Below are 23,924 nucleotides of genomic sequence, written 5' to 3' on the forward strand. Positions count from 1 at the left end.
TAAAAGGACCAGACTAGGACTAAAAGGGACCAGACTAGGACTAAAAGGGACCAGACTAGGACTAAAAGGGACCAGACTAGGACTAAAAGGGACCAGACTAGGACAAAAAGGACCAGACTAGGACAAAAAGGACCAGACTAGGACTAAAAGGGACCAGACTAGGACTAAAACCAGACTAGGACTAAAAGGACCAGACTAGGACTAAAATGGACCAGACTAGGACTAAAACCAGACTAGGACTAAAAGGGCCAGACTAGGACTAAAACCAGACTAGGACTAAAAGGGACCAGACTAGGACTAAAAGGGACCAGACTAGGACTAAAAAGGACCAGACTAGGACTAAAAAGGACCAGACTAGGACTAAAAGGACCAGACTAGGACTAAAACCAGACTAGGACTAAAACCAGACTAGGACTAAAAGGACCAGACTAGGACTAAAAGGACCAGACTAGGACTAAAAAGGACCAGACTAGGACTAAAACCAGACTAGGACTAAAAGGACCAGACTAGGACTAAAAGGACCAGACTAGGTCTAAAAGGACCAGACTAGGTCTAAAAGGGCCAGACTAGGACTAAAAGGACCAGACTAGGACTAAAAGGGACCAGACTAGGACTAAAAGGACCAGACTAGGACTAAAAGGACCAGACTATGACTAAAAGGACCAGACTAGGACTAAAAAGGACCAGACTAGGACTAAAACCAGACTAGGACTAAAAGGACCAGACTAGGACTAAAAGGACCAGACTAGGTCTAAAAGGGCCAGACTAGGACTAAAACCAGACTAGGACTAAAAGGACCAGACTAGGACTAAAAGGACCAGACTAGGACTAAAAGGACCAGTGTATTATTGTGTTTGGCTGAGACAGTACACACACACACACACACACACACACACACACACACAACAGTTGGCTTTGAGCTATGAAAAACAAACAAGCCTCTTAAAAGTTGCAGACTTTAAATATAAAACCTCAAAACCTATCAAGCCTCTTACATCATTCTTTGTAAAACACAAAAAGAAGCATTGTAAATACTTTGACTTTTTATTTGAGCTAATCACAACAATACTACTAACGTATCACAAGGAGAACAAACTAGAGATATAATATTCCACAGAGATGACTTCCAGTGTCCTCTACTTCCTGTTTCGGTTACTGACTCTGGGCTACTGTAACTGCTGTTATCTCTACTGTCCAGACTCAGTCAGGTCCAGGTTGGTACTCTACTGTACTGTACTATACTGTCCAGACTCAGTCAGGTCCAGGTTGATACTCTACTGTAACTGCTGTTATCTCTACTGTCCAGACTCAGTCAGGTCCAGGTTGGTACTCTACTGTAACTGCTGTTCTCTACTGTCCAGACTCAGTCAGGTCCAGGTTGATACTCTACTGTAACTGCTGTTATCTCTACTGTCCAGACTCAGTCAGGTCCAGGTTGGTACTCTACTGTACTGTACTATACTGTCCAGACTCAGTCAGGTCCAGGTTGGTACTCTACTGTAACTGCTGTTATCTCTACTGTCCAGACTCAGTCAGGTCCAGGTTGGTACTCTACTGTAACTGCTGTTATCTCTACTGTCCAGACTCAGTCAGGTCCAGGTTGATACTCTACTGTAACTGCTGTTATCTCTACTGTCCAGACTCAGTCAGGTCCAGGTTGGTACTCTACTGTAACTGCTGTTATCTCTACTGTCCAGACTCAGTCAGGTCCAGGTTGGTACTCTACTGTAACTGCTGTTATCTCTACTGTCCAGACTCAGTCAGGTCCAGGTTGATACTCTACTGTAACTGCTGTTATCTCTACTGTCCAGACTCAGTCAGGTCCAGGTTGGTACTCTACTGTACTGCAGGCTAATCCCAGACAGCAGATCTATACTATCTCTTCAGTCCAGACTCAGTCGGTCCAGGTTGATTCTCTATTGTACTATACTATACTATACTATACTCTACGGTACTATACCATACTATCTCTTCAGTCCAGACTCAGTGAGGTTCAGGCTGATCCCAGACAGCAGATCTCCTCCACAGCTTCTGTTAAGCATTTCCTTCAGTGCCTCATTCACGTCATTATTAAACACAGTGGAGAAGTTGCAGTTGAGGTACCCCCCTCCTCCGACCCCACCGACCCCGTCCGTGACCCCGTCCGTGACCCCTAACGACCCCACCACGTCCTGAACCCACTTCAGGTCGTCGCTCAGCTCCTGTCTCAGGGCGTCAAAGCGGCTCTTCCTCTCCCGGTAGCGGGCGCTGACGTCACTGACGCTATCATCCACCAACTTCATCTCATCCTGCAGGCTTCTCTTCATGGCCTCCACTTTACGGAACTCATAGCGGATCTGAGACAGCTGGTGACGGACCCCCTCGCTCTCCTCCTTGTACCAGGACTCCTTGTGGTTGTAGACGGAGACCAAGGCGTCGATGTCCTCCTGCAGGGAGTCGTGGGTCGAGGCTAACCTAGAGAAGGAGCCCTCCATCTGGCCGATGTCCTCCACGACCTGGGCGAAGCGTTCGAAGTTCACATAGGTGTTGTTGGGGGGCATGGAGGAGTGAGACTTCATGGTGTACTCCTTGAGACGTTTGGTCTTCAGCTGGCGGCGCTCGCGCTTCTTGGGGGTCTTGGTTTGGTCCGGCGTCTTGGTGCTGGGGGTCTCCTCCTTGTACTCATTAGACTTCAGACACAAGAGATGAGGACGATAGACGGAGGGTTACTGAGTTGGAAGTCACTTCCTGGCACTGCATGCCATGCATTGATGATGTTCTGTACAGCAATGCAATATAAGCCAGTGGTGAGATGCGTCCATTACCAAACCACAGGCAACACTCCAGGTGACATGGTTAGGTATATATTACCAAACCACAGACAACACTCCAGGTGACATGGTTAGGTATAAATTACCCAACATGCAACACTCCAGGTGACATGGTTAGTTATATATTACCCAACAGACAACACTCCAGGTGACATGGTTAGTTATATATTACCCAACAGACAACACTCCAGGTGACATGGTTAGTTATATATTACCCAACAGACAACACTCCAGGTGACATGGATAGGTATATATTACCCAACAGACAACACTCCAGGTGACATGGTTAGTTATATATTACCCAACAGACAACACTCCAGGTGACATGGTTAGGTATATATTACCCAACAGACAACACTCCAGGTGACATGGTTAGTTATATATTACCCAACAGACAACACTCCAGGTGACATGGTTAGTTATATATTACCCAACATGCAACACTCCAGGTGACATGGTTAGTTATATATTACCCAACAGACAACACTCCAGGTGACATGGTTAGTTATATATTACCAAACCACAGACAACACTCCAGGTGACATGGTTAGTTATATATTACCAAACCACAGACAACACTCCAGGTGACATGGTTAGGTATATATTACCCAACAGACAACACTCCAGGTGACATGGTTAGTTATATATTACCAAACCACAGACAACACTCCAGGTGACATGGTTAGTTATATATTACCCAACAGACAACACTCCAGGTGACATGGTTAGTTATATATTACCCAACAGACAACACTCCAGGTGACATGGTTAGTTATATATTACCCAACAGACAACACTCCAGGTGGCATGGTTAGGTATATATTACCCAACAGACAACACTCCAGGTGACATGGTTAGTTATATATTACCCAACAGACAACACTCCAGGTGACATGGTTAGTTATATATTACCCAGCAGACAACACTCCAGGTGGCATGGTTAGGTATATATTACCCAACAGACAACACTCCAGGTGGCATGGTTAGGTATATATTACCCAACATGCAACACTCCAGGTGACATGGTTAGTTATATATTACCCAACAGACAACACTCCAGGTGGCATGGTTAGGTATATATTACCCAACATGCAACACTCCAGGTGACATGGTTAGTTATATATTACCAAACCACAGACAACACTCCAGGTGACATGGTTAGGTATATATTACCAAACCACAGACAACACTCCAGGTGACATGGTTAGTTATATATTACCAAACCACAGACAACACTCCAGGTGACATGGTTAGGTATATATTACCCAACATGCAACACTCCAGGTGACATGGTTAGGTATATATTACCAAACCACAGACAACACTCCAGGTGACATGGTTAGTTATATATTACCAAACCACAGACAACACTCCAGGTGACATGGTTAGTTATATATTACCCAGCAGACAACACTCCAGGTGACATGGTTAGTTATATATTACCCAGCAGACAACACTCCAGGTGACATGGTTAGGTATATATTACCAAACCACAGACAACACTCCAGGTGACATGGTTAGTTATATATTACCAAACCACAGACAACACTCCAGGTGACATGGTTAGTTATATATTACCCAACATGCAACACTCCAGGTGACATGGTTAGTTATACATTACCAAACCACAGACAACACTCCAGGTGACATGGTTAGTTATACATTACCAAACCACAGACAACACTCCAGGTGACATGGTTAGTTATATATTACCCAACATGCAACACTCCAGGTGACATGGTTAGTTATATATTACCCAGCAGACAACACTCCAGGTGACATGGTTAGTTATATATTACCCAACATGCAACACTCCAGGTGACGTGGTTAGTTATATATTACCCAACAGACAACACTCCAGGTGACGTGGTTAGTTATATATTACCCAACAGGCAACACTCCAGGTGACATGGTTAGTTATATATTACCCAGCAGACAACACTCCAGGTGACATGGTTAGGTATATATTACCAAACCACAGACAACACTCCAGGTGACATGGTTAGGTATATATTACCCAACAGACAACACTCCAGGTGACATGGTTAGTTATATATTACCCAACATGCAACACTCCAGGTGACATGGTTAGTTATATATTACCCAATAGGCAACACTCCAGGTGACATGGTTAGTTATATATTACCAAACCACAGACAACACTCCAGGTGACATGGTTAGGTATATATTACCAAACCACAGACAACACTCCAGGTGACATGGTTAGTTATATATTACCCAACATGCAACACTCCAGGTGACATGGTTAGTTATATATTACCAAACCACAGACAACACTCCAGGTGACATGGTTAGGTATATATTACCCAACAGACAACACTCCAGGTGACATGGTTAGGTATATATTACCCAACAGACAACACTCCAGGTGACATGGTTAGGTATATATTACCAAACCACAGACAACACTCCAGGTGACATGGTTAGGTATATATTACCAAACCACAGACAACACTCCAGGTGACATGGTTAGTTATATATTACCCAACAGACAACACTCCAGGTGACATGGTTAGGTATATATTACCAAACCACAGACAACACTCCAGGTGACATGGTTAGTTATACATTACCAAACCACAGACAACACTCCAGGTGACATGGTTAGTTATACATTACCAAACCACAGACAACACTCCAGGTGACATGGTTAGTTATATATTACCCAACAGACAACACTCCAGGTGACATGGTTAGTTATATATTACCAAACCACAGACAACACTCCAGGTGACATGGTTAGTTATATATTACCAAACCACAGACAACACTCCAGGTGACATGGTTAGTTATATATTACCCAACAGACAACACTCCAGGTGACATGGTTAGTTATACATTACCAAACCACAGACAACACTCCAGGTGACATGGTTAGTTATATATTACCCAACAGACAACACTCCAGGTGACATGGTTAGTTATATATTACCAAACCACAGACAACACTCCAGGTGACATGGTTAGTTATATATTACCCAACAGACAACACTCCAGGTGACATGGTTAGTTATACATTACCAAACCACAGACAACACTCCAGGTGACATGGTTAGTTATATATTACCCAACAGACAACACTCCAGGTGACATGGTTAGTTATATATTACCCAACAGACAACACTCCAGGTGACATGGTTAGTTATATATTACCCAACAGACAACACTCCAGGTGACATGGTTAGTTATATATTACCCAACAGGCAACACTCCAGGTGACATGGTTAGTTATATATTACCCAACAGGCAACACTCCAGGTGACATGGTTAGTTATATATTACCCAACAGGCAACACTCCAGGTGACATGGTTAGGTATATATTACCAAACCACAGACAACACTCCAGGTGACATGGTTAGTTATATATTACCCAACAGACAACACTCCGGGTGACATGGTTAGTTATATATTACCCAACAGACAACACTCCAGGTGGCATGGTTAGTTATACATTACCAAACCACAGACAACACTCCAGGTGACATGGTTAGTTATACATTACCCAGCAGACAACACTCCAGGTGACATGGTTAGTTATATATTACCCAACAGACAACACTCCAGGTGGCATGGTTAGTTATACATTACCAAACCACAGACAACACTCCGGGTGACATGGTTAGTTATACATTACCCAGCAGACAACACTCCAGGTGACATGGTTAGGTATATATTACCCAACAGACAACACTCCAGGTGACATGGTTAGTTATATATTACCCAGCAGACAACACTCCAGGTGACATGGTTAGGTATATATTACCCAACAGACAACACTCCAGGTGACATGGTTAGTTATATATTACCCAGCAGACAACACTCCAGGTGACATGGTTAGGTATATATTACCCAACAGACAACACTCCAGGTGACATGGTTAGTTATATATTACCCAACAGACAACACTCCAGGTGACATGGTTAGTTATATATTACCCAACAGACAACACTCCAGGTGACATGGTTAGTTATATATTACCCAGCAGACAACACTCCAGGTGACATGGTTAGTTATATATTACCCAGCAGACAACACTCCAGGTGACATGGTTAGTTATATATTACCCAGCAGACAACACTCCAGGTGACATGGTTAGTTATATATTACCCAACATGCAACACTCCAGGTGACATGGTTAGTTATATATTACCCAATAGGCAACACTCCAGGTGACATGGTTAGTTATATATTACCCAACATGCAACACTCCAGGTGACATGGTTAGTTATATATTACCCAATAGGCAACACTCCAGGTGACATGGTTAGTTATATATTACCCAATAGGCAACACTCCAGGTGACATGGTTAGTTATATATTACCCAATAGGCAACACTCCAGGTGACATGGTTAGTTATATATTACCCAGCATGCAACACTCCAGGTGACATGGTTAGTTATATATTACCCAACATGCAACACTCCAGGTGACATGGTTAGTTATATATTACCCAGCATGCAACACTCCAGGTGACATGGTTAGTTATATATTACCCAGCAGACAACACTCCAGGTGACATGGTTAGTTATATATTACCCAACAGGCAACACTCCAGGTGACATGGTTAGTTATATATTACCCAACAGACAACACTCCAGGTGACATGGTTAGTTATATTTTACCCAGCAGACAACACTCCAGGTGACATGGTTAGTTATATATTACCCAACAGGCAACACTCCAGGTGACATGGTTAGTTATATATTACCCAGCAGACAACACTCCAGGTGACATGGTTAGTTATATATTACCCAACAGGCAACACTCCAGGTGACATGGTTAGTTATATATTACCCAACAGACAACACTCCAGGTGACATGGTTAGTTATATATTACCCAACAGGCAACACTCCAGGTGACATGGTTAGTTATATATTACCCAGCAGACAACACTCCAGGTGACATGGTTAGTTATATATTACCCAACAGGCAACACTCCAGGTGACATGGTTAGTTATATATTACCCAACAGACAACACTCCAGGTGACATGGTTAGTTATATATTACCCAACATGCAACACTCCAGGTGACATGGTTAGTTATATATTACCCAACAGGCAACACTCCAGGTGACATGGTTAGTTATATATTACCCAACAGGCAACACTCCAGGTGACATGGTTAGTTATATATTACCCAGCAGACAACACTCCAGGTGGCATGGTTAGTTATACATTACCAAACCACAGACAACACTCCAGGTGACATGGTTAGTTATATATTACCCAACAGACAACACTCCAGGTGACATGGTTAGTTATATATTACCCAACAGGCAACACTCCAGGTGACATGGTTAGTTATATATTACCCAATAGGCAACACTCCAGGTGACATGGTTAGTTATATATTACCCAGCAGGCAACACTCCAGGTGACATGGTTAGTTATATATTACCCAACAGACAACACTCCAGGTGACATGGTTAGTTATATATTACCCAACAGACAACACTCCAGGTGACATGGTTAGTTATATATTACCCAACAGACAACACTCCGGGTGACATGGTTAGTTATATATTACCCAACAGGCAACACTCCAGGTGACATGGTTAGTTATATATTACCCAACAGACAACACTCCAGGTGACATGGTTAGTTATATATTACCCAACAGGCAACACTCCAGGTGACATGGTTAGGTATATATTACCCAACAGACAACACTCCAGGTGACATGGTTAGTTATATATTACCCAACAGGCAACACTCCAGGTGACATGGTTAGTTATATATTACCCAACAGACAACACTCCAGGTGACATGGTTAGTTATATATTACCCAACAGACAACACTCCAGGTGACATGGTTAGTTATATATTACCCAACAGACAACACTCCAGGTGACATGGTTAGTTATATAGCTCCTTTGTCAACTGGTTGCACATTTAAGTTAAGAGTCACAAACATTATCAGGAAAAACTCATCTGATTCAAACTAACAGACTAGAGCTCCCTCTATCTGACTATCCAGGCCATTATATATTTTACATTGTCTGAGTGGGAGGTGCAGTCCAGGCCACTATATATTTTACATTGTCTGAGTGGAAGGTGCAGTCCAGGCCACTATATATTTTACAATGTCTGAGTGAAGGTGCAGTCCAGGCCATTATATATTTTATATTGTCTGAGTGGAAGGTGCAGTCCAGGCCATTATATATTTTACATTGTCTGAGTGAAGGTCCAGTCCAGGCCATTATATATTTATATTGTCTGAGTGGAAGGTGCAGTCCAGGCCACTATATATTTTACATTGTCTGAGTGAAGGTGCAGTCCAGGCCATTATATATTTCATATTGTCTGAGTGGAAGGTGCAGTCCAGGCCATTATATATTTTATATTGTCTGAGTGGAAGGTGCAGTCCAGGCCACTATATATTCTACATTGTCTGAGTGGAAGGTGCAGTCCAGGCCATTATATATTTTATATTGTCTGAGTGGAAGGTGCAGTCCAGACCACTATATATTTTACATTGTCTGAGTGAAGGTGCAGTCCAGGCCACTATATATTTTACATTGTCTGAGTGAAGGTCCAGTCCAGGCCATTATATATTTATATTGTCTGAGTGGAAGGTGCAGTCCAGGCCACTATATATTTTACATTGTCTGAGTGAAGGTGCAGTCCAGGCCACTATATATTTCATATTGTCTGAGTGGAAGGTGCAGTCCAGGCCATTATATATTTCATATTGTCTGAGTGGAAGGTGCAGTCCAGGCCATTATATATTTTATATTGTCTGAGTGGAAGGTGCAGTCCAGGCCACTATATATTCTACATTGTCTGAGTGAAGGTGCAGTCCAGGCCATTATATATTTTACATTGTCTGAGTGGGAGGTGCAGTCCAGGCCATTATATATTTTACATTGTCTGAGTGAAGGTCCAGTCCAGGCCATTATATATTTATATTGTCTGAGTGGAAGGTGCAGTCCAGGCCACTATATATTTTACATTGTCTGAGTGAAGGTGCAGTCCAGGCCATTATATATTTCATATTGTCTGAGTGGAAGGTGCAGTCCAGGCCATTATATATTTTATATTGTCTGAGTGAAGGTGCAGTCCAGGCCATTATATATTTTACATTGTCTGAGTGAAGGTGCAGTCCAGGCCATTATATATTTTACATTGTCTGAGTGAAGGTCCAGTCCAGGCCATTATATATTTTATATTGTCTGAGTGGAAGGTGCAGTCCAGGCCACTATATATTTTACATTGTCTGAGTGAAGGTGCAGTCCAGGCCATTATATAGTTTACATTGTCTGAGTGGGAGGTGCAGTCCAGACCACTATATATTTTACATTGTCTGACAGGGGGGGGGGGTGCAGTCCATAACAGCCTAACATGCATTACATGGTCAGAAACCAAGTATGTAAAAACTGTACAAACAAGGAACAAATCCCTTTTCTGCCTGAACAGTACACGTCACAGTCTAATTAGGAGGCGGTTATGCAAACTATAAAATACAGGAAGAAGCGTCGAGACAAGTTATGTCACAATAGAAAACCACATGCATGTCTTGACATCAACCTGTCAATCGTGATAGCAGGCTGTTTTTATGTGACAGTGAAATACCTTGATCCAGGGATGGTTGAGGGCGTCTTGAATAGTTAATCTCTTCCTGGAAGACAAACATGTTTACACTGCAATAGGAAAGGATTCAGACCTCTTGACCTTTTACACATTTTGTAAAAGCCTTATTCTAACATGAATTAAATCGTCCCCCCCCCCCCCCCTCATCAATCTACACACAATACCCCATAATGAAAAAAAAGGCTTTTAGACATTTTTTGCAAAGTTATAAAAAATTAAAAGCTGAAATATCTAATTTTACATAAGTATTCAGACCCTTTACTCAGTACTTTGTTGAAGCACCTTTGGCAGTGATTACAGCGTTGAGTCTTCTTGGGTTTGACGCTATAAGCTTGGCACAACTGTATTTGGGGAGTGTCTCCCATTCTTCTCTGCAGATCCTCTCAAGCTCTGTCAGGTTGGATGGGGAGCGTCGCTGCACAGCTATTTTCAGGTCTCTCCAGAGATTGAGTCTGGGCCACTCAAGGACATTCAGAGACTTGTCCCGAAGCCTCTCCTACGTTGTCTTGGCTGTGTGCTTAGGGTCATTGTCCTGTTGGAAGGGGATCCTTCACCACAGTTTGAGGTCCTGAGTGCTCTGGAGCAGGTTTTCATCAAGGATCGCTCTGTACTTTGCTCTGTTCATCTTTCCCTCAATCCTGACTAGTCTCCCAGTCCCTGAAAAACATCCCCACAGTATGATGCTGCCACCACCATGCTTCACCGTAGGGATTGTGCCAGGTTTCCTCCAGGCGTGATGCTTAGCATTCAGTGTTCAATCTTGGTTTCATCAGACCAGAGAATCTTGGTTCTCATGGTCTGAGAGTCTTTAGGTGCCTTTTGGCAAAACTCCAAGCGGGCTGTCATGTGCCTTTTACTGAGGAGTGGCTTCTGTCTGGCGACTCTACCATAAAGGACTGATTGGTGGAGTGCTGCAGAGATGGTTGTCCTTCTGGAAGATTCTCCCATCTCCACAGAGGATCTCTAGAGGTCTGTCAGAGTGACCATCGGGTTCTTGGTCATCTCCCTGACCAAGGCCCTTCTCCCCTGATTGCTCAGTTTGGCCGGGCGGACAGCTTTAGGAAGAGTCTTGGTGGTTCCACACTTCTTCCATTTAAGAATGATGGAGGCCACTGTGTTCTTGGGAACCTTCAATGCTGCAGAATTTTTTTGGTACCCTTTCCCCAGATCTGTGCCTCGACACAATCCTATCTTAGAGCTCCACGGACAATTTCTTCGACCTCATTGCTTGGTTTTTGTTCTGACATGCACTGTCAACTGTGGGACCTTATATAGACAGGTGTGTGGCTTTCCAAATCATGTCCAATCAATTGAATTTACCACAGGTGGACTCAAATCAAGTTGTAGAAACATCTCAAGGGTAATCAATGGTAACAGGATGCACCTGAGATCAATTTTGAGCCTCATAGGGGTCTGAATGCTCATGTAAATTACAAAAACCTGTTTTCACTTTGTCATTATGGGGTATTGTAATATCATTATGGGGTATTGTGATGTCATTATGGGGTATTGTGTGTAGATGGAGGAGGAAAAATATGTATTTAATCCATTTTAGAATAAGACTGTAACGTAACAAAATGTGGAAAAAGATAAAGGGTCTGAATACTTTCCGAAAGCACTTTATGTCCTCACAAGGAGGACCAGATAGAACAGGAGGATGTACGGAACTTGATTTTAGACTGTGACAGTGTCGTCTGTTTTGACCTTGTACACAGATCACTCAGCGTTACTGTCATCAAGAGAGTGTGTACCGTCTAGAGTCAGGCAGAGGGACGTAAACAAACCGCATGGTCTCAAAAGTGTGTAAATATGTAGCATCACATTTTTCTATACAGCTGTTCTACAATGTGATGTAGAAACACATCATTTGCCTTCCCCGAGCCAGGACGACTAGTGTTAGATATTATATAGATATAGTCTAGGCTTTAGCTTATTGGTCTGACAGTATTTTGGCACAGGTTCAAAACCCAAACCTCACTTATTGTGCAGCTCCACCTCACCCCTGACGCCTCACCTCTGACCCATCACCTCTGACCCCTCTCCTCCTCACCTCAACCCGGACCCCTCATCTCTGACTCCTCACCTCTGACCACTCTCTTCCTCACCCTCTCCACCTCACCTCTGACCCCTCTCCTCCTCACCTCAACCCGGACCCCTCTCCTCAACCCGGACCACTCTCTTCCTCACCCTCTCCACCTCACCTCTGACTCTTCTCCACCTCAGAGGAGAGGGGTCAGGGCTGACTCCTATCCTCTCCACCTTCTCCACCTCAGCCCTGACCCCTCTCCTCTGACTCCTATCCTCTCCACCTTCTCCACCTCAGCCCTGACCCCTCTCCTCTTGACTCCTCATCCTCTCCACCTTCTCCACCTCAGCCCTGACCCCTCTCCTCTTGACTCCTCATCCTCTCCACCTCCCCACTGCCTCCTTACATCTAGTATCTCTCCAGTAGTTGTCATATGAAGTTATTAGCCAGCTGACCCTGACCCCTGACCCCTGACCTCTAATCCCTCCTTACATCTAGTCTCTCTCCAGTAGTTGTCATATGAAGTTATTAGCCAGCTGACCCTGACCCCTAACCCCTGACCTCTAATCCCTCCTTACATCTAGTCTCTCTCCAGTAGTTGTTATATGAAGTTATTAGCCAGCTGACCCTGACCCCTAACCCCTGACCTCTAACCCCTCCTTACATCTAGTCTCTCTCCAGCAGCTGTCATATTAGCCAGCTTGCTGGTTCTGCAGAAGAAGTCCTGGTCAAACTCACTCCTAACCCCTAACCGGTTATCGCTCTCCACATCAACTCTGACCCCTCCAACTCACATCTTGTCCCTCTCCAGTAGCTGCCGTATGAAGCTTTTGGCCAGTTCACTGGTTCTACAGAAGAACTCCTCGTCAAACTCGTAGTTCATGGCTGAGATGTTGGCCAGCGTGTCTTGTTTAGTCTCTCCCAGGAAGGGAGACGCTCCACTCAGCCTGGAACACAACAACAACAAGGCCAGAACAGGAGGAGCGTTAGGAACATTGTATTCACCTACACCATTCCTGTTACTGTCACGACTTCTGCCGAAGTCGATGCCTCTCGTTGTTCGGGCGGTGTTCGGCGGTCGACGTCGCCGGTCTTCTAGCCATCGCCGATCCATTGTTCATTTTCCATTTGTTTTGTCTTGTTTTCCCGCACACCTGGTTTTCATTCCCTCATTACATGTTGTGTATTTAACCCTCTGTTCCCCCCATTGTCTTTGTGTGGTATTGTTTATTGTAAGTGCTTGTGCACATTATGTTTGACTGGTGCGCGTCGGGTTATTGTGCCCGTATTTTGTATTTCTTATGCCGTTTGTTTTGCTATTAAACTGCTCCGGCTATTTACCAAGTTCTGCTCTCCTGCGTCTGACTTCCCTGCCACCAGTCACGCACCCCATACAGTTACATGTATGTTTAATTTATGTCTGTAGTGTACCGTGATGTTAAAACATGTTTAATGTCGTGTTGTAACTCCCTAAGAAGGGTTCATGTACAGGGTGGTTCATGCTTAATGTCGTGTTGTAACTCCCTAAGAAGGGTTCATGTACAGGGTGGTTCATGTTTAATGTCGTGTTGTAACTCCCTAAGAAGGGTTCATGTACAGGGTGGTTCATGTTTAATGTCGTGTTGTAACTCCCTAAGAAGGGTTCATGTACAGGGTGGTTCATGCTTAATGTCGTGTTGTAACTCCCTAAGAAGGGTTCATGTACAGGGTGGTTCATGCTTAATGTTGTGATGAACCTAAACTCACAGGATGTAGGTGATGACTCCTATACTCCACATATCTGCCTCCAGTCCCAGTGGTTCGTAGTTCACTATCTCTGGGGCTGAAACAGACGAGCTGGTTGAGAGAATGCCAAGAGTCTACAAAGCTGTAATCAAGGCAAAGGGTAGCTACTTTGAAGAATCTAAAATAGGAAAAAATATTAGGATTTTTTTTTTAAACACTTTTTTGGTTACTAAATGATTTCACATGTGTTAATTCATAGTTTTGATGTCTTCACTATTATTCTACAATGTAGAAAATTGTAAAAAATAAAGGAAAACCCCTGAATGAGTAGGTGTGTCCAAACTTTAGACTGGTACTGTGCATGGGTCAAGCAGACCACCATAGTCCCTGTAAAGGTAACCTGCCTAAACTATTACCGCCCCATATCACTCACGTCAGTATATAGCCTCGGTATTGTTATTTTATTTTGTTACTTTTTTAAATTTTATTGTATTTTTCACTTTAGTTTATTTAGTAAATATCTTCTTAACTCTATTTCTTGAACTATTTCTTGTTGGTTAAGGGCTTGTAAGTAAACATTTCACTGTGAGGTCTACTACACCTGTTGTATTCAGCATTTCACTGTGAGGTCTACTACACCTGTTGTATTCAGCATTTCACTGTGAGGTCTACTACACCTGTTGTATTCAGCATTTCACTGTAAGGTCTACTACACCTGTTGTATTCAGCATTTCACTGTAAGGTCTACTACACCTGTTGTATTCAGCATTTCACTGTCTGGTCTACTACACCTATTGTATTCAGCATTTCACTGTGAGGTCTACTACACCTGTTGTATTCAGCATTTCACTGTAAAGTCTACTAAACCTGTTGTATTCAGCATTTCACTGTGAGGTCTACCTACACCTGTTGTATTCAGCATTTCACTGTGAGGTCTACTACACCTGTTGTATTCAGCATTTCACTGTGAGGTCTACTACACCTGTTGTATTCAGCATTTCACTGTAAGGTCTACTACACCTGTTGTATTCAGCATTTCACTGTGAGGTCTACTACACCTGTTGTATTCAGCATTTCACTGTGAGGTCTACTACACCTGTTGTATTCAGCATTTCACTGTAAGGTCTACTACATCTGTTGTATTCAGCATTTCACTGTGAGGTCTACTACACCTGTTGTATTCAGCATTTCACTGTAAGGTCTACTACACCTGTTGTATTCAGCATTTCACTGTAAAGTCTACTACACCTGTTGTATTCAGCATTTCACTGTGAGGTCTACTACACCTGTTGTATTCAGCATTTCACTGTGAGGTCTACTACACCTGTTGTATTCAGCATTTCACTGTAAGGTCTACTACACCTATTGTATTCAGCATTTCACTGTAAGGTCTACTACATCTGTTGTATTCAGCATTTCACTGTGAGGTCTACTACATCTGTTGTATTCAGCATTTCACTGTGAGGTCTACTACATCTGTTGTATTCAGCATTTCACTGTGAGGTCTACTACACCTGTTGTATTCAGCATTTCACTGTGAGGTCTACTACACCTGTTGTATTCAGCATTTCACTGTGAGGTCTACTACACCTGTTGTATTCAGCATTTCACTCTGAGGTCTACTACACCTGTTGTATTCAGCATTTCACTGTGAGGTCTACTACACCTGTTGTATTCAGCATTTCACTCTGAGGTCTACTACACCTGTTGTATTCAGCATTTCACTGTGAGGTCTACTACACCTGTTGTATTCAGCATTTCACTGTAAAGTCTACTACACCTGTTGTATTCAGCATTTCACTGTAAAGTCTACTACACCTGTTGTATTCAGCATTTCACTGTGAGGTCTACTACACCTGTTGTATTCAGCATTTCACTGTGAGGTCTACTACACCTATTGTATTCAGCATTTCACTGTGAGGTCTACTACACCTATTGTATTCAGCATTTCACTCTGAGGTCTACTACACCTATTGTATTCAGCATTTCACTCTGAGGTCTACTACACCTATTGTATTCAGCATTTCACTGTGAGGTCTACTACACCTGTTGTATTCAGCATTTCACTGTGAGGTCTACTACACCTGTTGTATTCAGCATTTCACTGTGAGGTCTACTACACCTGTTGTATTCAGCATTTCACTGTGAGGTCTACTACACCTGTTGTATTCAGCATTTCACTGTGAGGTCTACTACACCTATTGTATTCAGCATTTCACTGTGAGGTCTACTACACCTATTGTATTCAGCATTTCACTGTAAAGTCTACTACACCTGTTGTATTCGGCGTATTTGACAAATAACATTTGATTTGACATTTATAATGTAGTTATTCATATTCATGTGTAGTAGTCTAGTTATGGCATGTTAATGTGAGCCAGTCTCAACACTGAAATCTTACCCACAAATTCAGGAGTCCCAAAAATGTTTTTAAACTCTGCCCCCGCCTCGATTTTGTGAGCGAGTCCGAAGTCGATTAGTTTGATCCTCGGCAAGGGCACGTTCTTCTCCAACAGCATGATGTTTTCAGGCTGGAAAACAGAAAGAGAGTGAAGGGATTTACTGAGAGACCGTTTCTGATCATTAGTGTGCATGAGTATACTGGCCCTGTCTCCTTAGGTTCAAAACGATCAGAAAATAATGATCAAACCCTGTCAAACCCAACGTCAGATAAACCCTGTCAAACCCAACGTCAGATAAACCCCGTCAAACCCAACGTCAGATAAACCCCGTCAACCCAACGTCAGATAAACCCCGTCAACCCAACGTCAGATAAACCCCGTCAACCCAACGTCAGATAAACCCCGTCAACCCAACGTCAGATAAACCCCGTCAACCCAACGTCAGATAAACCCCGTCAACCCAACGTCAGATAACCCAACGTCAGACAACCCAACGTCAGACAACCCAACGTCAGACAACCCAACGTCAGACAACCCAACGTCAGACAACCCAACGTCAGACAACCCAACGTCAGATAAACCCAACGTCAGATAAACCCAACGTCAGACAACCCAACGCCAGATAACCCTGTCAACCCAACGTGGATGTAAGAAGTTCCCTGTCAGAGGGCGTAAGCAGGTGTTGAAAGAGTAGTCCAGCCTTATTAACTGGATGTCCTGTCATCTTCTGCTACTCCTCTCCTCCTGTTTCCTGCATCTGGGTGACACCGTTTAAACACACCCAGAAGGTCAAACATGTTGCCACCCGACCTTCTATCACCGTCACCGTACTGTGTTCCTGACTTTGGCGTTGCCAGCCAGCTGTGGTGTAAAGGAGACTTCCTATGTACCCCTGGACTTCATATTTACCTCAGTCTGTACAGTCTGCATCCCAAATGTCACCCGTCTGCTCTCCCTCTCCCTCCCCCGTCTCTTTAATCTCCTCCTCCCTCTCCTCTGTCTCTTTCGTCTCCCCTTCCCTCTCCTCTGTCTCTTTCGTCTCCCCTTCCCTCTCCCGTATCTTTCTTCTCTCCCTCTCCCGTATCTTTCTTCTCTCCCTCTCCCGTATCTTTCGTCTCTCCCTCCCCTGTCTCTTTCGTCTCCCCTTCCCTCTCCCGTCTCTTTCGTCTCTCCCTCCCCTGTCTCTTTCGTCTCCCCTTCCCTCTCCCGTCTCTTTCGTCTCTTCCTCTCCCCTGTCTCCTTCGTCTCCCCTTCCCTCTCCCGTCTCTTCCTCTCCCCTGTCTCTTTCGTCTCCCCTTCCCTCTCCCGTCTCTTCCTCTCCCCTGTCTCTTTCGTCTCCCCTTCCCTCTCCCGTCTCTTTCGTCTCTCCCTCTCCCCTGTCTCCTTCGTCTCCCCCTCCCTCTCCCGTCTCTTTCGTCTCTCCCTCTCCTGTCCCTTTCGTCCCCCCCTCCCTCTCCCCTGTCTCCTTCGTCCCCCCCTCCCTCTTCCCTGTCTCCTTCGTCTCCCGCTCCCTCTCCCCTGTCTCTTTCGTCTCCTCCACCCTCTCCCCTGTCTCTTTCGTCTCCTCCACCCTCTCCCCTGTCTGTTTCATCTCCTCCACCCTCTCCCCTGTCTGTTTCGTCTCCCCCTCCCTCTTCCCTGTCTCCTTCGTCCCCCCCTCCCTCTTCCCTGTCTCCTTCGTCTCCCTCTCCCCTGTCTCTTTCGTCTCTTCCTCCCTCTCCCATGTCTCTTTCGTCTCCTCCCTCTCCCCTGTCTCTATCGTCTCCTCCTCCCTCTCCCGTCTCCCCCTCCCTTCCCCGTCTCTCCCGTCTTTCCCTCCCTTCCCCGTCTCCCCTCCCTTCCCCGTCTCTCCCGTCTTCCCCGTCTCTCCCATCTCCCCCTCCCTTCCCCGTCTCTTTTGTCTCCCCCTCCCTCTCCCATGTCTCTTTCGTCTCCTCCCTCTCCCCTGTCTCTATCGTCTCCTCCTCCCTCTCCCGTCTCTCCCTCCCTTCCCCGTCTCTCCCGTTGTTACGTTCCCCAGTTTCTGTGTTCTGTTTTGTATTTGAGTGTGTGTTTCAGGAGATGGCTTCCTGAAGTACTCCCCAACCAGCTGATTGGTCAACCCCAGGCTAATTGGTGATTGGAGCTGACCCCGCCCCCTCGTCAAGAAGCAGCTGACTCTAATCACCATTGCCACCTGAAGATAAAAGCCAGTGTTCTGCCCAAGATAGAGAAGATTGAGAGAGGAGAGAGAGGAGAGAGAGAAAAATTTGATTGTGATATAGTGTTGGTTGTGTATCAGAAAGTGTGGTATGTACTGTTGTTGTTGGTAGCAGTTTTTCTATGTCCTGTGTTTGTGAGTGTTTGTGAAATCATTAATAATTACTCTGTTTCATTTGTTCCCAGGGGGGAAGGAGAAGGCACTTTGGGAGTGCTTAGGCAAGAGGCCCGCGGGCATACATATACCCGTAGTATATTTACTGTCTAGGCACACTAGGTAAGACCTGGGCGGACCACCCCCTGTATTTTGGTTAGGGCACCAGACGGTGCTAAGTTAGGTAAGTTAAGTGGGTAGGCAGGTTAGATAGGAGAGGGGGAACTTTGATATTTACTTTCTTTGCTTTGGTTCCGTCCAGCCCCTTTTCCCCATATTACCGTGTAAGAAAATAAATCCAAGTAAACGGTAAAATCTGCTTTTGTGTCATCCTTACTCGCACCTACAGTCCATACCTCTTGCACTTCAGAGAGTTGAGTTCTAGCAGGGAGTTGCGTTCCCTCTTCTCAGAGGCGTGCGTAACACCCGTCTCTCCCTCCCTTCCCCGTCTCTCCCGTCTCTCCCTCCCTTCCCCGTCTCTCCCGTCTCCCCCTCCCTTCCCCGTCTCTCCCGTCTCCCCCTCCCCCAGTCTTCCTGTGGTGAGACCACAGCTAGCCTCTCTGTCAACGCCGGGAAGGACTGCACCCTTATTGAACGCTTTTCCCATACCTGACACAGCACTTTCTCTCTCTCTCCCTCCCCCCCTCTCTATCTGAGGTAAAGTGCTGTGAGCTGCACCCCCCAAGTGTGTCTCTTACTAATGGGATTTACAGTATGAAGCTCTCAGCAGTACAGATTTCAGCAGTCCAGCCCTCATTTAAACAAGCTCATGACAAGACCATAATGCATTATACAGTACCTGCAGTCTGAAGTGTTACCAATTTGACTATGCTTCTCTAAACAGCTGTATATTTCAGCTTTACTTTGTACAGCAGTCTATACATCTTTCTATATATCTATCATCTTTGTACAGCAGTCTATACGTCTTTCTCTATATATATCATCTTTGTACAGCAGTCTAAACATCTTTCTATATAAACTCAGCAAAAAAAGAAACGTCCCTTTTTCAGGACTCTGTCTTTCAAAGATAATTCGCAAAAATCCAAATTACTTCACAGATCTTCATTGTAAAGGGTTTAAACACTGTTTCCCGTGGCTTGTTCAATGAACCATAAACAATTAACGAACATGCACCTGTGGAACGGACACTAACAGCTTACAGACGGTCGGCAATTAAGGTCACAGATATGAAAACTTAGAACACTAAAGAGGCCTTTCTACTGACTCTGAAAAACACCAAAAGAAAGATGCCCAGGATCCCTGCTCATCTGCGTGAACGTGCCTGAGGCATGCTGCAAGGAGGCATGAGAACTGCAGATGTGGCCAGGGCAATAAATTGCAATGTCCGTACTGTGAGACGTCCGTCATGGTCTGGGGCGGTGTGTCACAGCATCATCGGACTGAGCTTGTTGTCATTGCAGGCAATCTCAATGCTGTGCGTTACAGGAAAGACATCCTCCTCCCTCATGTGGTACCCTTCCTGCAGGCTCATCCTGATATGACCCTCCAGCATGACAATGCCACCAGCCATACTGCTCGTTCTGTGTGTGTTTCCTGCAAGACAGGAATGTCAGTGTTCTGCCATGGCCAGTGAAGAGCCCTGATCTCAATCCCATTGACCTGTTGGCTCGGAGGGTGAGGGCTAGGGCCATTCCCACGAGAAATGTCTGGGAACTTGCAGGTGCCTTGGTGGAAGAGTGGGGTAACATCTCACAGCAAGAACTGGCAAATCTGGTGCAGTCCATGAGGAGATGCACTGCAGTAGTTAATGCAGGTGGTGGCCACACCAGATACTGACTTACCTTTGTTCAGGGACACATTATTCAATTTCTGTTAGTCACATGTGTGTGGAACTTGTTCAGTTTATGTCTCAGTTGTTGAATCTTGTTATGTTCATACAAATATTTACACATGTTAAGTTTGATGAAAATAAACTCAGTTGACAGTGAGAGGACGTTTCTTTTTAGGCTGAGTTTATCTATCATCTTTGTACAGCAGTCTAAACATCTTTCTATATATCTATCATCTTTGTACAGCAGTCTAAACATCTTTCTATATATCTATCATCTTTGTACAGCAGTCTAAATCTTTCTATATGTCTCTGATCTGTGCAGGCCGTGGCAATAGATTCTGCAACTTCCCCCTATTGTAGTCCTGTAGTTATCGTTCATTAGAGAGGAGGACCAGCGTGTTGTGAGGATGGCACCATGGTAGTCATCGTTCATTAGAGAGGAGGACCAGCGTGTTGTGAGGATGGCACCATGGTAGTTATCGTTCATTAGAGAGGAGGACCAGCGTGTTGTGAGGATGGCACCATGGTAGTTATCGTTCATTAGAGAGGAGGACCAGCGTTCATTAGAGAGGAGGACCAGCGTGTTGTGAGGACGGCACCATGGTAGTCATCGTTCATTAGAGAGGAGGACCAGCGTGTTGTGAGGATGGCACCATGGTAGTCATCGTTCATTAGAGAAGAGGACCAGCGTGTTGTGAGGATGGCACCATGGTAGTTATCGTTCATTAGAGAAGAGGACCAGCGTTCATTAGAGAGGAGGAAAAGCGTGTTGTGAGGACGGCACCATGGTAGTTATCGTTCATTAGAGAGGAGGACCAGCGTGTTGTGAGGACGGCACCATGGTAGTTATCGTTCATTAGAGAGGAGGACCAGCGTGTTGTGAGGATGGCACCATGGTAGTTATCGTTCATTAGAGAGGAGGACCAGCGTGTTGTGAGGACGGCACCATGGTAGTTATCGTTCATTAGAGAGGAGGACCAGCGTTCATTAGAGAGGAGGACCAGCGTGTTGTGAGGACGGCACCATGGTAGTTATCGTTCATTAGAGAGGAGGACCAGCGTGTTGTGAGGACGGCACCATGGTAGTTATCGTTCATTAGAGAGGAGGACCAGCGTGTTGTGAGGATGGCACCATGGTAGTTATCGTTCATTAGAGAGGAGGACCAGCGTGTTGTGAGGATGGCACCATGGTAGTTATCGTTCATTAGAGAGGAGGACCAGCGTGTTGTGAGGACGGCACCATGGTAGTTATCGTTCATTAGAGAGGAGGACCAGCGTGTTGTGAGGATGGCACCATGGTAGTTATCGTTCATTAGAGAGGAGGACCAGCGTGTTGTGAGGATGGCACCATGGTAGTTATCATTCATTAGAGAGGAGGACCAGCGTGTTGTGAGGATGGCACCATGGTAGTTATCGTTCATTAGAGAGGAGGACCAGCGTGTTGTGAGGATGGTACCATGGTAGTTATCGTTCATTAGAGAGGAGGACCAGCGTTCATTAGAGAGGAGGACCAGCGTGTTGTGAGGACGGCACTATGGTAGTTATCGTTCATTAGAGAGGAGGACCAGCGTGTTGTGAGGACGGCACTATGGTAGTTATCGTTCATTAGAGAGGAGGACCAGCGTTCATTAGAGAGGAGGACCAGCGTGTTGTGAGGACGGCACCATGGTAGTTATCGTTCATTAGAGAGGAGGACCAGCGTGTTGTGAGGACGGCACTATGGTAGTTATCGTTCATTAGAGAGGAGGACCAGCGTTCATTAGAGAGGAGGACCAGCGTGTTGTGAGGATGGCACCATGGTAGTTATCGTTCATTAGAGAGGAGGACCAGCGTTCATTAGAGAGGAGGACCAGCGTGTTGTGAGGATGGCACCATGGTAGTTATCGTTCATTAGAGAGGAGGACCAGCGTGTTGTGAGGATGGCACCATGGTAGTTATCGTTCATTAGAGAGGAGGACCAGCGTGTGGTGAGGATGGCACCATGGTAGTTATCGTTCATTAGAGAGGAGGACCAGCGTGTTGTGAGGATGGCACCATGGTAGTTATCGTTCATTAGAGAGGAGGACCAGCGTGTTGTGAGGACGGCACCATGGTAGTTATCGTTCATTAGAGAGGAGGACCAGCGTGTTGTGAGGATGGCACCATGGTAGTTATCGTTCATTGGAGAGGAGGACCAGCGTTCATTAGAGAGGAGAACCAGCGTGTTGTGAGGATGACACCATGGTAGTTATCGTTCATTAGAGAGGAGGACCAGCGTTCATTAGAGAGGAGGACCAGCGTGTTGTGAGGATGGCACCATGGTAGTTATCGTTCATTAGAGAGGAGGACCAGCGTGTTGTGAGGATGGCACCATGGTAGTTATCGTTCATTAGAGAGGAGGACCAGCGTTTTGTGAGGATGGCACCATGGTAGTTATCGTTCATTAGAGAGGAGGACCAGCGTGTTGTGAGGATGGCACCATGGTAGTTATCGTTCATTAGAGAGGAGGACCAGCGTGTTGTGAGGACGGCACCATGGTAGTTATCGTTCATTAGAGAGGAGGACCAGTGTGTTGTGAGGACGGCGCCATGGTAGTTATCGTTCATTAGAGAGGAGGACCAGCGTGTTGTGAGGACGGCACCATGGTAGTTATCGTTCATTAGAGAGGAGGACCAGCGTGTTGTGAGGATGGCACCATGGTAGTTATCGTTCATTAGAGAGGAGGACCAGCGTGTTGTGAGGATGGCACCATGGTAGTTATCGTTCATTAGAGAGGAGGACCAGCGTTCATTAGAGAGGAGGACCAGCGTGTTGTGAGGATGGCACCATGGTAGTCATCGTTCATTAGAGAGGAGGACCAGCGTGTTGTGAGGATGGCACCATGGTAGTCATCGTTCATTAGAGAGGAGGACCAGCGTGTTGTGAGGATGGCACCATGGTAGTTATCGTTCATTAGAGAGGAGGACCAGCGTGTTGTGAGGACGGCACCATGGTAGTTATCGTTCATTAGAGAGGAGGACCAGCGTGTTGTGAGGATGGCACCATGGTAGTTATCGTTCATTAGAGAGGAGGACCAGCGTTTTGTGAGGATGGCACCATGGTAGTTATCGTTCATTAGAGAGGAGGACCAGCGTGTTGTGAGGATGGCACCATGGTAGTTATCGTTCATTAGAGAGGAGGACCAGTGTGTTGTGAGGACGGCGCCATGGTAGTTATCGTTCATT

At 45.2% G+C, this 23,924-nt stretch overlaps 1 protein-coding gene and 1 long non-coding RNA gene across 3 annotated transcripts in view; one reads left to right on the forward strand and one right to left on the reverse strand.

The window, feature by feature from the left end:
• Positions 1-394: 394 nt before the first annotated feature.
• Positions 395-23,924, reverse strand: part of LOC129854517 (death-associated protein kinase 3-like) — a 58,463-nt gene continuing 34,933 nt past the window's right edge. For both annotated transcript variants that reach the window (XM_055921638.1, XM_055921637.1), the window contains exons 5-9: positions 16,577-16,706; positions 14,197-14,272; positions 13,245-13,397; positions 10,407-10,452; positions 395-2,669 (exon numbers count right to left, since the gene is read on the reverse strand). In XM_055921638.1, coding sequence (XP_055777613.1) covers positions 1,965-2,669; positions 10,407-10,452; positions 13,245-13,397; positions 14,197-14,272; positions 16,577-16,706 — 1,110 coding nt within the window. In that variant the 3' untranslated portion in view covers positions 395-1,964. The remainder of the gene's footprint in view (positions 2,670-10,406; positions 10,453-13,244; positions 13,398-14,196; positions 14,273-16,576; positions 16,707-23,924) is intronic.
• On the forward strand, positions 3,909-6,546 carry LOC129854518 (uncharacterized). The gene is made up of 3 exons (XR_008759310.1): positions 3,909-5,024; positions 5,114-6,178; positions 6,486-6,546. It is a non-coding gene; the product is annotated as an uncharacterized LOC129854518 (long non-coding RNA).

This window comes from Salvelinus fontinalis, chromosome 4 (assembly GCF_029448725.1).
Source record: "Salvelinus fontinalis isolate EN_2023a chromosome 4, ASM2944872v1, whole genome shotgun sequence".
Lineage (NCBI taxonomy): Eukaryota > Metazoa > Chordata > Actinopteri > Salmoniformes > Salmonidae > Salvelinus > Salvelinus fontinalis.